A 17,224-nucleotide genomic window follows, 5' to 3' on the forward strand; every position below is an offset into this window, starting at 1 on the left:
GGAAAGAATGTAAATCAAGTTACTAAAAAAGAGAAAAGTTTCGGAAAAAAGAAAAATCCATTCGATGACCGCAGTAAGATATATAGCCCCAGCTAGGTGCTACTTTATAGGATGCGTAAAGTTAGACTTGTGTTCGTGCAAATGTATATATCAGCTGTGTTTGCTATGAAAATATTTAGATTAATTAAAATCTTTAGTAATTCAATAAAAAATGGGGGGGGGAAACAGTATAGAAAGTAAACATAGATACCAGAGACAGTGTGGGAAGAGTGGGAGATGGCAGAGGGTAAGAGATAGGGAATCAAGGATGGGGGGAAAAAAGCAAAACATACAGTAAACTAGAAATGGAAAATTATTTGTTGACAATAACATGTATGTTGATGTGCTTGATTGAGACAATATACAGTGTACTCTGGATGGAAAATCTCATTTTGTATGTTGTAATGATGTATAGTGAATGAACGTAAACAAATAAATTTAAATAAGACATTAAAAAAAAAAGTAAAAAAAAAAAGATATGTAAAGATGTGTGTGGTAGGGACAAGCAGACAAGCATAATGGTTACGTCGCTGGACTCCCACGTAGTCGACCATGGTTCAAGTCCCAGACTCGACGGCTTAAAACTCACTCCGGCAATATGTGCATGCATGTCCAAGATCCCAAGAAGAGACTGGAGGAGAAGGGATTGCAGCGTGGCCGTCCTCTCTCGGGGGTTGATTTCTCACATTCTGTCTCTCCAGCGAACACACGCACCCTAGGGCAAAAACTGCTCTTAAAAAAATAAAATAAAAAGTTTGTGGTAAGTCCTAGAGCAACTAAGGAAATAACTCAAAACATAGTGAAAATAAAGAATCACTGAAGAAACAAAATGCTACATTAGAAAATATTTAATTAATGCAAAAGAAAGCAGTAAAGTAGGAAAAGAACAAAAAAAGACATGAGACGCATACGAAATAAGAAGTGCAGTAACAAACACAAATCCGTCTATATGGATGGTAACATTAAACAGGAATGGTGGCCCTGTCTCAGCAGCGCGCACTGGATGATACTGCTCAGGAGCATCCATGCAAGGTCTGGGGTCAATTTCTGGACTACCCTAAAAGCCAGGTGCAGTGCAAACCTAAGTCTCAGCTACTCTGGAGGCCGGGGCAGGAGAACTGCAGCACAGCAAGATTCTGTCTGCAGAAAAACAAAACCACACACACACACACACACAAAGTATTTAAAAAGTAAAAAAAATAAGCAATGCAATCAAAGGCAGAGACTATCAGACTAGATAAAGAAAATAAGATCCAACTACCTACCAGAGGCACATTTTAGATACAGACACACGTAGAGTACAACCAAGAGAATGGAAAAAGGTATGTCGGGACGGCTTCATTGCCTACTGGTTAAAGGAGCTGGATCCCACATGGCAGACCACAGTCTGAATTCCGGCCCTAGAAGCTTGACAAGTATACTGGACACATGTGCGTTTGTGTCCCAAACCCTGACAGGATGGAGAAATGGAGGAGATGGGACTGTGGCGTCAATATGCCCCCACTGAAGGGATGTTTCCTCCCTCTCTTTCTGCCTCTCTCTGGCAAGCGCTATGTGCCCCCTGTCAATTAAAAAGAAGAGAAAAAGAAACAGCAGAAATGGAGGCAAAGAAAATTCATCAATAACAACAGAGATTTCAATGCCTCCTTTACAATTTTTAAAAAATGATTTTCACTGCCAGAGGGCATGTGTGCTTGCCAGAAAGAAACAGAGAGAGAAAAAACCTCACATGAGGGTGGTCATCCCGCAAGCCTTTTTTCTCCATTCCTCCCCCCGTTGGGATGTTGGGCCCACACATACACACACACACTCAGCATGTTTTTCTAGCTGCTGGGGCTGGAATTCAAACTGTGGTCTGCCATTTGGGATCCGGTTCCCTTAACCACTGTGCTATAGGGCTGGCCCAATGCCCCATTTCTAATAATGGATAGAATTAGGCAGAAGAAAAAGAAGTAAACAGAAGACCTGAACAACACTAAAAATCAAATAAACCTAACACACATTTATAGAACACTTTCCCCAACACTTTCCTCAAGTGCATATAAACATTCTCCAGGACAGATCATATCCCAGGTCATAAAACAAACACTAGTAAAATTTAAATGCTAGAAATAATAAAAGTATTTTTTATATTAATCCATTTCTTTCCATTGTTGACTTTTAATTTCATTTCTTTGTGGTCAGAATAATTAAATTCATTTAAGTTTGTTTTATGAAAGAGCTAACTAAGCAAAAAGCAAGCAGAAACCCTCTGTCCTGAAAGAGTGGAGACTACAGTAGAAATTAATAAGAAGAGAATAGAAAACAAAAGAGGAAAATCAATTAAACCAAAAGCTGTTTCTTTTTTAAAAAAATCAACAAAATTGACAAATCTTTAGCTAGATTGACAAAGAAAAGGAAACTCAAGTTACCAGAATCAGGAATGAAAGAGAATACTTCTATTAACCTTACGGAAATAAAAAAGAATTATACAGTAATACTGAGAACTGCATGTCAGTAAATTAAACAATTTGGATGAAATGGACAAATTCCTAGAAAAACACAAACTACCAAAACTGACTCAGGAGGAAACAGTCAATCTGACTAGGTCTATAACAAGTAAAAAGATTGAATTACTAATAAAAAGATTATTTGTGGAAAAAAAAAAAAAAAAAGCTCAAACTCTGATGGCTTCATTGGTGAATTCTACTAATCATTTAAAGAATTACCCAACCTTCCTAAACTCTTCCAGAAACAGAAGAGGAGAAACACTTCCCAATTCATTCTATGAGGCCAAGCATTACCCTGATATCAAAACTGACTTAGGTATCACAAGAAAACATAGGTAAAGACCAATATTTCTATAGTCTACAGGTATTAAATATGGATGCAAAGATTCTCAACAGAACTAGCAAAGTGAATCCAACAACATATAAGGAGAATTATACACCATGACCAAGTGAGATTTATCCCAGGAATGCAAAGTCTGTCTAGTATCTGGAAATCAATTACTGTAGTACACTGTTATCAACAGAATGAAAAACAAAAACCACATGATCATCTCAATAGATGCAGAAAAAGCATTTGACAAAACCTAACATCCTTTCATAATAAACACATTCAACAAACTAGTAACAGAAGGGAACTTTCCCAACCCGAAAAAGGTAATCTGTGAGAAATCCACAGGTAACTTTTTATTACATTAAAATACAGATTCAGCTGCAGAAGTGCAGTGGTAGCACACCACTCTGCAATACGGGAAGCCATATGAAAAATCAGGGTTGGGAACCAGCAGTTAGCATAATGGCTATGTCGCCGGACTCCTATGTAGTCGATCGTGGTTCGCGTCCCGGACCCGGTGTCTTAAAACTCACGCCGGGCATGTGTGCGTGCATGCCCAAGATCCCGAGAGGAGAATGGAGGAGAAGGGATTGCGGCATGACCATCCCCCCTGGGGGGTGATTTCTCGCTTTCTGTCTCTATGTCTCTGTCTGTCTGTCTGGCGAGCGCACACGCCTTATAACGGAAAAGCCTCTCCAAAAAAAAAAAAAATCAGGGTTTGGTTCTCAGGTCAACCTGTACATGTTGGAAGCATGATCCTGGCTGGCAAGGGAGGCTGAGGGGAGGATCACAGTGTGAGACCCCAGCGACTTGAAACTCACTCCGGATGTGTTTGTGTGCATGCCCAAAATAATGAGAAGAGAATAGAGGATAAGGGATTGTGGCGTGGCCATCCCCCCTGGGGGGGGTGTGATTGCTTGCTTTCTGTCTCTCTGTCTCTCTGGTCAGTGCATGTGCCCCATAGCAAAAGGATGCTGTCTATCTGTCTGTCTCCCAAAGAATAAACTTTTAAAAATTAATGAATAATTAAAATATAAGGAAGAAATCTTAAAACCACTTATAATCCCTGTGTCCAGAGATAAAATCATATTGGTTAGTATCCTCTTAGCTATTACATGTATATTCATTTTATAAATATGTTTTTCACCACAATGACAGCAAGAAGGCAAAACTCTCTTATCAATAGAGTAAAGCCAAGGTTTCAAGGTCAAAGATTTCCTCCAAGGACTGGAAGTACAGAAAACACAAAACCTCCCACCCAAACTATGTTCACATAGATGATGCCAAGGCACAGGCTGACCACTTAAGCACTGCCCCCAATGCCAGCTTGTAAATATTGTTATTTTGTAACTCTGGTACCTACTAAGTCCACATAAGTGAAATAAGGGATTGAACAAGGGTAGGTATGGAAGGGCTTGCTCTTTCAGAATAAGTTCCCAGGCAGATCATCAGAACCAAGGCTAGTAAGACCTCCAGACTAGCACAATGAGGACAACTATTTTTAGAGATTTTTTGCTGTACATGCGCTCACCAGAGAGACAGAGAGGAACAGAAAGCAAGAAATCACCCCGGGGGGGGGGAAATATCCCCCCGGGTGTGGGGGGGGGCATGGCCACGCCACAATCCCTTATTTTCTATTCTCCTCTCAGGATTTTGGGCATGCACGCACACGCATCCAGAGTGAGTTTCAAGTTGCTGGGTCCAGGCCTGGAACTGAGGTCAACTACATGAGAGTCCAGCAACATAACCATCACGCCATCTGCTAGTCCCAGCAATTTTTAAAAATTACAACAATGGGACCAACAATTAGCGTAATGGCTATGTCGCTGGACTCCCATGTAGTTGACTGCGGTTCGCGTCCCGGACCCGGTGGCTTAAAACTCACACCGGGCATGTGTGCGTGCGTGCCCAAGATCCTAAGAGGAGAACAGAAGAGAAGGGATTGCGGCGTGGTCATCCTCCCTGGAGGGTGATTTCTCGCTTTCTATCTCTCTGTCTCTCTCTAAAGCGCACGCACCCTATAGCAAAAACCTCTCCAAAAAAAAAAAAAATTACAACAATGAACAATTATATAGCACTGACTATGTGTCAGGCACTACTCCAAGAGCTTTACATAGATTGTCATTTAAACCGGACAATGACACAGGCCTTATTCCATTGTTATCCTCACTTTGCAGCTGAGAAAACTCAAAAATTAAATAACTTGCCAAAAGTCAATGGTATAGCTGGGACTCAAACTCAGACAACCTGAATCCCTAGTCTTAACCACTGTTATGCTACCTCTTACACAGCAGAGGAACAAACAAACCTCAAAAAAAAACAAAAAGGAATTGGAGGGCCGGCAGTTGGCATGATGGTTAAGGTGCTAGACACTGAAATGGAACCATGGTTCAAGTCCTGGTCTTGGTGGCTTGCTTTCTCACTCACCCTCTCTTTTTCTCTATCTTTATCTGGTTAAATTGAAGAAGAAGAAGAAGAAATCTCATTAATTAAATAATTCTAAAACAAATAAAAACTAAAAGGAATGAGAACATGTAGGGGGAAATGTGGAGAAGCTCCATTTCTATCGTTTATTATTATTGTTATTTTTAGTTTGCTACTAAATGAGTACTTGCCAGAGATGGGGAGGAGGAGGTAAGAAAGCAAGCACCAAGGTGGGAAGGGGGGGATGGACACACCACAATCCCTTCCCCATTCTTGGGATTTCAGACACACACGTGCACACGCCCGGTGTGTTTTCAAGCTGCCAGGTCCAGGACTTGAACTGCACAGTTAGCCATGTGGGACCCAGCTACCTTAACCACCATGCCATAAATAGGACCTCTATAACTTGTTAATTTGGTTCCAAATTAAGTCTGATTCAAGTTATAAAATCAGAGCTGTGATATGCTAAGAAAGTCGAGTGGGTACAGGGGAAACTGGATCTCCACACGCAAACAAATAAAATTGGGACCTTATTTACACCACATACAAAAACTCATTCAAAATTAATCAAAGACATAAATATAAGAACCAAAATTAGAAATTTCTTAGAAAAAAATACAAAAGTTTTATAACTTTAGATCTGACAATGATCTCCTGGATATGACACCAAAAGCACAGGCAACAACAACAACAAAAAATAGATAAGTTCAACTTCATCAAATTAAAAACCGTATTGCATCCAAGAACATTATCAACAACATGAAAGGCAGGGCCAGCAGGTGGCGTGGTAGACTCCCACATGGCTGACTGTGGTTCGAGTCCCAGACCTAGTGGCTTGCTTTCTCCCTTTTTTTTTCTCTCTCTCTCTGTCCCTATCTGGTCAAATTAAAATAAATAAATAAAGCTAAATAAAAAATTCTTAAAAAAAAAAAAACATGAAAGGCAACCCATGTAATGGGAGAAAATATCTGCAAATAAGATATCTGGTAAGGGATGAATATTAAGGGAACCAGCAGTTAGCGTAATGGCTATGTCGCTGGACTCCCACATAGTCAACCGCGGTTCGTGTCCCAAACCCGGTGGCTTAAAACTCACGCCAGGCGTGTGTGCGTGCATGCCCAAGATCCCGAGAGGAGAATGGAGGAGAAGGGATTGCGGCGTGACCATCCCCCCTGGGGGGTGATTTCTCGCTTTCTGTCTCTCTGTCTCTCTCTGTCTGTCTGGCGAGCGCACGTGCCCTATAGCGAAAACCTCTCAAAAAAAAAAAAAAAAGAATACATAAAGAATTCCTGGGATCAGCAGTTATCATAATGGCTATGTCACTGAACTCCCATGTAGCCAACCACAGTTCAAGTCCCAGACCTAGTGGCTTAAACTCATGCCGGGCACGTGTGCGTGCATGCCCAAAATCCCAAGAGGAGAAGGGATTGCGGAATGGCCATCCCCCCTGGGGGGTGATTTTTCGCTTTCTATCTCTCTGTCTCTCTGTCTTTCAGGCAAGTGCATGTGCCCTATAGCAAAAACTTCTCAAAAAAAAAAAGAATTCCTAAAACTCAACAACAATAAAAACAGATAATTCAACTAAAACATGGGTAAAGGACCTGAACAGATACTTGGGCTAAGAAAATACACAAAAATGACCAATAAACATATGAAAAAATGCCCAACATCACTAGTCATAAACAAGGAAATGAAAATCATGACACACTACTTCACACTCATTATGATGGCTAGTATTAAAACAAACAAACAAAAAAGTGGTGGCAAGAATATAGAGAAATTGAAATATAAAACAGTGCACCTGCTTTGAAAAATGGTTTGGCAATTACTCAAAATGTTTTACAAAGAATTATCATATGATCCAGCAATTCTATTTCTGCATATATACCCAAAAGAAATGAAAGCAAGGTCTCAAAGAGATCTATGTGCACTCATGTTTATAGCATTATTCATAATAGTCAAGGTGAAAGCAACTAAGTGTCCATGAACATGACAACAGAGAAGCAAAATGTGGTATATACATGCAATGGAATATTATTTAGTCTTATAAAAGAAATTCTGATATATGCTACAACATGGATGAACTCCAAGGACATTTTACTAAATAAGTCCGTCACAAAGAACAAATATTATGTGATTCCTCTTATATGAAGTTCCTCGAGTAGTCAAATTCACAGAAACAGAATGGTGACTGCCAGGGCCTGGGGAAGGAGAGTAATGGGAGTTAGTGTTTAGTGGGTTCAGAGCTGAGAAAGAAGTCATAGTTCTGAAGACAGATAGTAGTGATGCTTACATAACAAGGTGAATGTACCTTACTAGCTTAAAAAAAAGTTAAAATGGTCAATTTCATATTACGTATGCTTCACCTAAAGTTAGAAAAAAAAAAGAAAATATTTCAAGAGGAGGAGGAAGGGGCGGGGGAGTGGAAAAGGACTCCAAGAAAATTTCATGATAAATCCAGGAGGGATTTTATAGCAGCTCTCAACTGACAATCTTAGTATTTGATTACAAATATCTGAGTTTCTTAAACCAAGACTTCCTTATTGTACTGCAGTTCACCAAGCCCAGCTATGACCTAATGGAAAACCTCACTGCAGCATAAACCAAGCTCGGGCAAAACAGATGATTAACCACATGGGATTTAGCAGTTGGTTTTCATTTCTAGCTGTAGTCTTAAGAGATTAGGGAACAGCAACTTTTAGAATAATATGTAATGCTCCCAGTCATTGGGTAAACAACACACCAGCTTCATTCTGGTGCTTTATTTTAATCTGCATAATGCTTTTCATTCTCTCAAATGAAAGATCAGCAGGGTCTGATTAAGGAAACAAAGGTCATTATTGATAAATTCTAACTCAGGATAATTTGAGCCTGACCTGAAGCAAACAACTAGAAAAGGTTATGTTCATGTACTCCCTGCTCCTCAGGAGTCATCAACCCAATGCCTCTGCTCCTATGATTAATCACTTTGGTCCATATTTACTTTTCACTAGATTCATCAGCACCCATTTCTGATAAAAGAACTGTGACTATGAGCAAATGTTGTGGCTGAAGCAGGTGCCTGGGCATGGGGAAAGGTGTAACTTCGGCTAGCTGAGAACTCACACTCCCTTCTCTACTCTTTGTTACCATCAGCCAACATTATTGTCTGAAGTCACATTTTCTGTGACGATCTGAATTTTATACACAGCCTGTTCCAAAGGGTGTTATGTTCAACGAACCCCCTTATCTAGTATGCTATTCTTGTTCCTTAGCCTCCACAGCAGCATTTTTTTGTTTTTGCTTTTTGTTTTGTTTTGTTCTTTTTTTGAGAAAGAGAGGAGTTTTTTTAGGGTTAAAGGAAAACACTTTCATAAATATATTAACAGGAATAGTGTTGGGAACCACCTCAGCATGGAACAAGAAAACCACAGGAGTGATTAGATGAGACAGAAGGCAAACTCACTAGATGAACAGATAAGAGATTTACAAAGAAAAGCACTAGAGTCATTCCTTCTAAATCCCAGACTTAAAACCACAGCAATATCTGAAAAGTCATTCTTGAAAAAAAACTGAACTTGAGCTTAATGTGTTCTAATTAAAGGAAAAAATAGTAACATTACCCAGAGTTAAAACTTTATCCACGCTGGGGCCAACAGATGGCATTGTGGTTAAGGTGCTGGATTACTACATGGTTGATAGCAGACTGATGGCCTGAAAATCACACCGGATGCTTGTGCCTGAATGCTCCAGGTCTCAAGAGGACAATGGAGGAAAAGGGATCACAGCATGGTCACCAATCCCCGGGGTATGATTTCTCACTTTCCCTCTCTCTCTCTCTCTGGCAAGCACACCTGCCCTATGGCAAAAATCTAAAAACAAAACAAAAAAAACTATCCACATTAAGAAAACAACAAATCGGGAGAAATGCCTATTTGCAATGATTCAGCCACTATTCCTTTCTGTAAGCAGGGAATAGGAGTTTGAACTTGGTACTAATGAAATGTTCATTAAGTGAAAAGCATTAAGATGTTAACTTGAAGAGATTTCATTAAGGGCTTCAAATTACTTACTTTGAGTGTTGTTTGGTTGGTGAAGGTCAGACCATAATATCTTCTCTTTCTCTTCTGACTTATTAGGTTAATAGTCAACAGACCTCTTCCTAAAGTACAAGACCTAACAGGCTGTTAGACAGTGTCAGGAAATATTCAGAATATTAGTCTCCAAGCAAAACAGCCCCAACAGCCCTGCGCAAGGCCCCTCAAACTATCCTTTGTTTGTGAAAAACTAAATCTGGGGAGGCAGCTGAAACAATGATTATACCAACAAGTAAATTCCTAAAGGGGGGAGCAACAAACATTTTTTTTTTTAATTTGCTATGGGTTGTGTGTACATGCCAGAGATATGCAGAGAAAGAGAGACAGACAGACATAGAGAAAGGGAAAGTGAGAAATCACCCCTTATGGGAGATGACCATGCTGCAGTCCCTTCCCCTCCATTTTCCAGAGTTTTTTTCCAAGCTGTTTGGTCCGGGACCCAAACCATGCAGTCAGTCATGTGGGATCCAGCTGCCTTAGCCAGCACACCACCAGCTGACCAGCAACATTTTTAATTTTGCTTATGGCAAAACAATGGAACAACTCGCCTACGGGGAGGAAAACATAGGACACTGTTTGTTGGTGATATCAGGTGTTCATTAAAAACAGCAATTCCCAAGTAGCTGCAGTTTAAGAATCTCACTGAAGGATCAAACAGGAAGAGAGAGACAAATTGTTTAAACACAAATAACTTTGACAATTAAAGAACTGGCATGACTAAGCCACGACAGACAACTGAAAAGCAAAGACTGACACCTGAGCAAATTTAGGCCTCCAAGCGTGTGGAAGGACTTGTAATTTGACTGTCACTACCTAAGCTGAGTATTCTTAGCACAGAAGGTCTGAGATCTTTCTGCTGCCTTTCACCTGCTGGGGAGACACTTTATTAGGGTTTAGTCATTAGATGCACTGCATTACAGGAGATCCCAAAGACATCATTTGGAGCTGTCATCAACTGGCAAGCCAGTCTGGGAGGCCTCCCAGCTGTTAGGTGTCTGAAAACCTCACATGAAACCCGAGCCCTTCCCACGGCTATCAAAGAACATACTACAGGAGCGTTCACTCTGCTTTAGAAATCCTTTCCAGATGTGAGATCAGCACAAGTAACCTTTATAAAGAGCAGAATCAAATGCTATACATCACAAGTCTTTACATATGTTATCCTCGACGATCAGAGTGGTGGTTGATAAAGATCTCACAGTATCCCTGGGGTCCCACAGGACACAGGTTCTTGTTTTCTAAAGTACCAAAGTTTCAGGGAAGTACAACACCAGCTCTTAGAGAAAGGAAAAACATGAGGCAGCACTCATTACCACTCGCTCAGTGGAGTGCAGCCTTATTACTTCTTTTAAATTTTTATTTTATTTGTCTTCAGCTAAAAGAATTCTGACTCTCAGGGGGGAAAAAATCCTCCCTGGACAACCCTCATCCAAATCTATCAAGGTCTACCTGCGAAGAAAAGCAAAACATCTTTTTTTTTTTTTTTGAGAGAGATTTTCACTGTAGGGCACGTGCACTCGCCAGACAGACAGAGAAAGACATAGAGACAGAAAGCGAGAAATCACCCCCCAGGGGGGATGGCCACGCCACAATCCCTTCTCCTCCATTCTTCTCTCAGGATCTTGGGCACTCACGCACACGCGCCCGGCGTGAGTTTTAAGCCACCGGGTCCGGGACGTGAACCGCGGTCGACTACGTGGGAGTCCAGCAACATAGCCATTACGCTAACTGCTGGTTCCCAGCAAAACATCTTTTAAGGCTAAGGTAATATCCTCGCTTTTACAGAGGAGAAAACGAAGCTGTACTTAGGAAACACTCTAAAGAAAGCTCAAAATGCTAAACCTGCTCTTCCACAGGAGTCCTACACGCCGCCCCTCGTGCCGCCGCCATGTCTCTGGTGATCCCTGAGAAGTTCCAGCACATTTTGCGAGTATTTAATACCAACATCGATGGGCGGCAGAAGGCGGCCTTTGCCATCACTGCCATCAAGGGTGTGGGGCGAAGATACGCTCATGTGGTGTTGAGGAAAGCAGACACAGACCTCGCCGAGGGGGCAGGAGAGCTCACTGAGGAGGAGGTGGAACGTGTGACCACTACTATGCAGAATCCACGCCAGGACAAGATCCCAGACTGGTTCCTGCACCGGCAGAAAGATGTAAAGGACGTAAACTACAGCCATGTCCTGGCCAACGGTCTGGACAACAAGCTGCGTGAAGACCTGGAGAGACTGAAGAAGATATGGGCCCACAGAGGGCTGGGCCACTTCTGGGGCCTTTGGGTCCGAGGCCAGCACACTAAGACAACTGGCCGTTGTGGCTGTACCATGGGTATCCAAGAAGAATGAAGTCTGTAAGCCTTGTCTGTTAAGAAATCGTTTATATACTAAAAAAAAAAAAAAAAAAGCTAAACCTCAAAGACTATATAGCAATTTCTCAAAAAATTAAGCACTGAATTACTGTAAGATCCTGCAATTCCTCTTCTGGGGACATGCCCAAAAGAAGTGAAAGCACAGTCTCAGGCAGACAGCTGTACACCCACGTTCACATCAGCATTGTTTACAATAAATTAAGTAAAATAATTCTTTAAAAAACAAAACCTGGTATGTACACATACACACACTAAAAAGAGAGGAAATTCAGATACATGCTATGGCATGGATGAACTCTGAAGATACTATTCTAAGTGAAATAATCAGTATTCTATACTTTACTAATAACTTTTGTACAGATTATATTATGTCAGTCTCATAATTATTACCTTGTGAAACGGGTGATCCCACCATCAACCCATTTTATAGATGGTGGAAACAGATCCAGAGAAGCTAAGTAACTTGATCAAGGTCACACAGTCGTACAAACAAAAATTAAAAATTCAGTTTTTCTTTTTTGTTTGTTTGTTTTTGGCGACTCCGCTGGGACACGAAAAAATTCAGATTTTCTAACTCAAGTTTCCATGCTTCTTTCAATACATCACATGTTTTCTGTTTACCTCCACAGTAGTTTCTGGTACAACTCTGTAAAAGGTGTGGAAGAAAAAGACCTGACATGGGAGTTAGAACACCTATGATTAATAATTCTCAGCTTGGAGGACCAGCAGTTAGCGTAATGGCTATGTCACTGGACTCCCACGTACTCGACCGTGGTTTGAGTCCTGGACCCGGTGGCTTAAACTCACGCCTGGCACGTGTGCGTGCATGCCCAAGATCCCAAGAGGAGAATGGAAGAGAAGGGATTGCATGGCCATCCTCCCTGAGGGGTGATTTCTCGCTTTCTATCTCTCTGTCTCTGTCTGTCTGGCAAGCGCACACGCCCTATAACAAAAAATGTCTCAAAAAAAAAAAAAAGGAGAAGGGATTGGGGCATGGCCACCCCCCTGAAGGGTGATTTCTTTTTTTTTTTTTTTTGGAGGGATTTTCACTATAGGGCGATGCCCTCGCCAGACAGACAGAGAGAGACATAGAGACAGAAAGCGAGAAATCAACCCCCGGGGGGATGGTCACGCCGCAATCCCTTCTCCTCCATTCTCCTCTCGGGATCCTGGGCACACATGCACACGCGCCTGGCATGAGTTTTAAGCCACCGGGTCCGGGACGCAAACCGCAGTCGACTAACATGGGAGTCCAGCGACATAGCCATTACGCTAACTGCTGGTTCCCGAAGGGTGATTTCTTACTTTATCTCTCTCTGTCTCTCTCTGTCTTTCTGAGGAGCGCACACGCCCTATAACGAAAACTTCTCAAAAAAATAACAAAACTCAGCTTTGCCACACAGCAGTTGTGGGATCCTCAATTTCCTCACTGGTTTAAAAAAACTATTCGAAAAGTATAAAATACACTCTATAGTATAAGGATTAAAGAAGATTATATATGAAAGAACAATACAAAGTCTGGCACTTATTATAGTAACTGAAAACAGAAGTCAGAAAGGAAAAAAAGGTAAACTTTTGTAGGTTTAATACCACCAATATTTTTGCCTAATCTGGCTTTGCATCTTTCTAGTAATCTCTTGAGAACACTGACTGAGCCTTTGCTACTTTAGGCTTATACCCCGAGTTCCATTCATTGGCAGCAGTGAAAATGACGTGATTATTTTCTGCAGCAAATCACCAGAGAAGTCTGAGGAATGAAAATGAAGGTACAGGCCTGACAGCCACGCAAGGAGAAGGAAGGGTGTCATTGTTACAAGCATTTGTTAAAGGCTCAGCCCAATTTCTCGGCTATTCAGAAAAAGGAGAGGCCAAAAGCTTAAATCAGCTGCTTGATGGCCCTTGGGAAGAATAAAAGCAGCAGCCAAGCCAGAAACCACTGAAAGGAAAGGCAACAAAGCCAGAGGTAAAGCAAGCACAAAGAAATGTGATCAAGGAAACAGGCCCCAGATGGAAAGGAGCTGCCTGGAAAGCCCACGTAAATACATGAATAAATAAACACAACATAAATTAGACCCGCATGCACTTCATACTCTAGCTCAGAACCTGGTGCTTCACTCAAAACACCCACATTTGTCATGCTGCCCTTCGGTCACAAAGGGATATTTGGGAGAAGGCAGTTTATAACTTCTGATTCTTACAGAAAATCACATTTATCATAAGGCTTTACCCCAGTATCTGGATTATTTGCTAAGTGCAGATATGCATTTATTTGAGAGATTTATAAAATTGTGCTTGCTGCAAAATGTCTCTGGTGACAGGTAAGCAGACCAACCTTCACTGCAATCTTGTTAGCACATCTAACCCTATGCTCCCTCATCCAGCTCTCCTAACACACAAATTTCACACTTTCCCTTTCATCCCCAGATGTGCCAACACTGGGGTAATCACTGCAGGCACAGGACACTTTGCCTTAACTGAAAAGAGGTACAGAAACAAACATCGTATCCCAGCTCTGGCACGCACAGATTCTATACCGAGTTGTAAACTGCGTTACTATTACTGGGAACGTCTGGCAAGGCTTACATCCAGAGCTAAATCAAGGTCCCCATCTGTTGGGTTTGCCTCTTTTACTCAGTGTTAATTTTTTCAATTGTTTGCAAAATCAATTTAATAACTGTTGAGAAAATGAAAAATCATAGGCACAAAGGATGCAAAAAATAGAAAAGCCAGACTGAGGTTTCATCAGCAAGTACTCCCTGCTCTCCATTTCCCGACAGCTCGGGCCTCAAGACCCTGACTACCTCCATGCCTGACACACTCTACCCAACACACACGCAGTCTGTAATTGCCTTGCCATTTCATAAAGAACACGAAGTCACTTAGCCCCACGGACTCCATTTGCCTCTGTTTACCACAAATAGAAATAGCCATGTAAAGTAAAATGTCAAAGTTCTAGATCTCCATGAGTCATTCACTTAAGCCATGGAGAACTGCAGAAATACTCTTCAGAGAAAAGCTTTCCCATTGCCTACATGCTGCAAATACTGTGGCAACTAAGATGCCTGAAAAGGGCTTGCAACCATCTCTTGAGAAAAAAACATACAACAGCCAGCGCTTTGTGCTATTTCAATATGACAAAATGAGCCTTCCATGTTCCTGCTTTTTTTCTTGATCTAGTCCAACAATTTCTTCCACTCCTACAGACATCAGGGCTTAAAATAGGGATGTTCAACATACTCTTCTTAGAAAGATACGATAAACTTCAGGATGAGCCAAGGAATTCTGAAAGGGAAAAATTCCTTACCTGATATTAACCAATGCATGGGTCACCTTGCTAGCTGCTTCCTTCCACTGGCCCGCATTCGTAGAAAGCCTCAGGACTGTAAAGAAGGGAAGAACACAGATCAAACTCATTAGAAAACACAAATAAAAGGAATAAAGATACACCTCAGAATAGCACTAAGAAGGGACCAGCAGTTAGTGTAATGGCTATGTCGCTGGACTCCCATGTAGTCAACCACGGTTCGATTCCCGGACCCGGTGGCTTAAACTCGCGCTGGGTATGTGTGCGTGCGTGCCCAGGATCCCGAGAGGAGAATGGAGGAGAAGGGATTGCGGTGTGGCCATCCTCGCTGGGAGGTGATTTCTCGCTTTCTGTCTCTCTTGTCTCTGTCTCTCTGGCGAGCGCACGCACCTTTTGTTAAAAACACCCTCAGAGGGCCAGGACGTGATGTGGCGGTTGAGGTTTGAGGTGGCTGGATGCCACATGACCGACTACACAGTTCGAGTCCTGGACTTGGCAACTTGAAAAACACACTGGGTGCATGTGTGTGCATGTCAAAATCCCCACAGGAGAATAGAGGAGAAGGGATTTTAGTACGGCCATTCCTCCCCCACCCCCTCGGGGTGGAAGGTGCTTCCCCACTTTCCCTCTGCTCTCTCTGGGGAATGCACATATCCTATAATGAGTTTTAAAAAAATCGTTAGCATAGAGAAAAATATAAGGAAAGGCTTATATAGAATTCTCTCAACTATTGGGTTGTCAGAAAAGTCATGACATATTTTTCTATGTTTTTATATGCAAAAATGTGACATGATTTTTCCAATGACTCAATAGTTGAGAGAATTCTGTAAGCCTTTCCTTATATTTTCACTGGGAATTCTTTAACTTTTTTTTTCACTTTCTAACATTCCTTCTCAGCCTTGAGTTTTCCCTCCCCACTGTTGATAAGTTTCCATAACTTAGTTTTTGAATCATTTTAAGTTTTTGTTGTTGTTATTGTTTGTTTTTGGCATAGAGCACATGCGCTTGCCAGAGAGAGACAGAGAGGGAAAGTGAAAAATCACTCACCCCAAGGAGTGCAGAGGAGCATGACCCACAATCCCTTCTCCTTCATTCACCTCTCTGGTCACACACATCTGCATGGTTCTTGAACCACCAGGTCTGGGACTCAAACCAGAAAATCAGTCATATGGGATCCAGCTACCCTAACCTCCTTGCCACCAGCTAGCCCAGTTTTTCATTTATTTAAAACCTGCAGTGGGGTGGTAATGTGAGAGTAATCTGGCTGCCATATTTATCACTTCCCTAATGGCTAGGGCTGAGTTACTGGAATTGGCTGGCTGAGTTGGTGTCCCCTCCTGTTCCACATATAGCTTTCTGAATCTATAGGTATAAACTCGAACAGGACAAATACCTTTCCAGATAGAGGATGGTCATATTTCAATCAAGGAGTAACCTGTTTTTACTTCTCTGACTTAATTAACTGTGACCTGAACAACGAATAATGAGTCAACATAACCATTCTTCCCTTGTCTGACCAAATTCTGTATTTTTTTCCAGACTCACCCACAGGAAGGTAAATGATGGAAATACAAAATCAAACATATCCTCTATCAGCTATAATCTTCAGAGGCAGACATTAAAGTACCTGAGCCATTGGGACCAGCAGTTGACATAATGGCTATGTCGCCAGACTCCCATGTAGTCGACTGCGGTTTATGTCCTGAACCTGGCAGCTTAAACTCGCACCAGGTATACGGGTGTGCGTGCCCAAGATCCCAAGAGAATGGAGAAGGGATTGCAGCATGGCCATCCCCTGATTTCTCACTTTCTGTCTCTCTCTTTCTGGTGAGTGTGCGTGCCCTATAGCAAAAACCTCTCAAAAAAATAAAAATAAAATGAAATAAATAAAGTAGCTGAGCCATTTTAGAAAAGAGAAAAACCACATGAATGCTCCTTGAAAGAGCAAGCACATAGCAGGCACTCTAAATGTATGTTTCTAATGAACGGCCAGTTAATAAAAGCTAACTGCATGGTGTTTACTATGGGCTTAGACTGGACAAAAGTAGGTTACGTGCAATACAACACACAGATGAGGAACTTGAGACTCAGAGGAGACAAGTAATTGATCGAGGTCATTCATACAAGTTTTAAGTCAAAGACCTCGAATTTGAACTCAGAGGGAATGAGTTCTAGAGCCTGGGGTTGTATAAAG

General features: G+C 41.6%; 2 protein-coding genes across 2 annotated transcripts in view; one reads left to right on the forward strand and one right to left on the reverse strand.

Annotated features, from left to right (window-relative positions):
• ARMH3 (armadillo like helical domain containing 3) overlaps positions 1-17,224 on the reverse strand; it is a 270,864-nt gene that overhangs the window by 103,806 nt on the left and 149,834 nt on the right. Inside the window, exon 23 of the mRNA XM_014583337.2 lies at positions 15,031-15,106. Coding sequence (XP_014438823.1) covers positions 15,031-15,106 — 76 coding nt within the window. The remainder of the gene's footprint in view (positions 1-15,030; positions 15,107-17,224) is intronic.
• On the forward strand, positions 11,236-11,703 carry LOC106733622 (40S ribosomal protein S18-like). The gene has a single exon (XM_014583336.2). It carries the CDS (start codon positions 11,248-11,250, stop codon positions 11,701-11,703), a length of 456 nt encoding a protein of 151 aa, XP_014438822.1. The 5' UTR covers positions 11,236-11,247.

Source organism: Tupaia chinensis, unplaced genomic scaffold, assembly GCF_000334495.1.
Source record: "Tupaia chinensis unplaced genomic scaffold, TupChi_1.0 Scaffold144255_1, whole genome shotgun sequence".
Classification (NCBI taxonomy): Eukaryota; Metazoa; Chordata; class Mammalia; order Scandentia; family Tupaiidae; genus Tupaia; species Tupaia belangeri.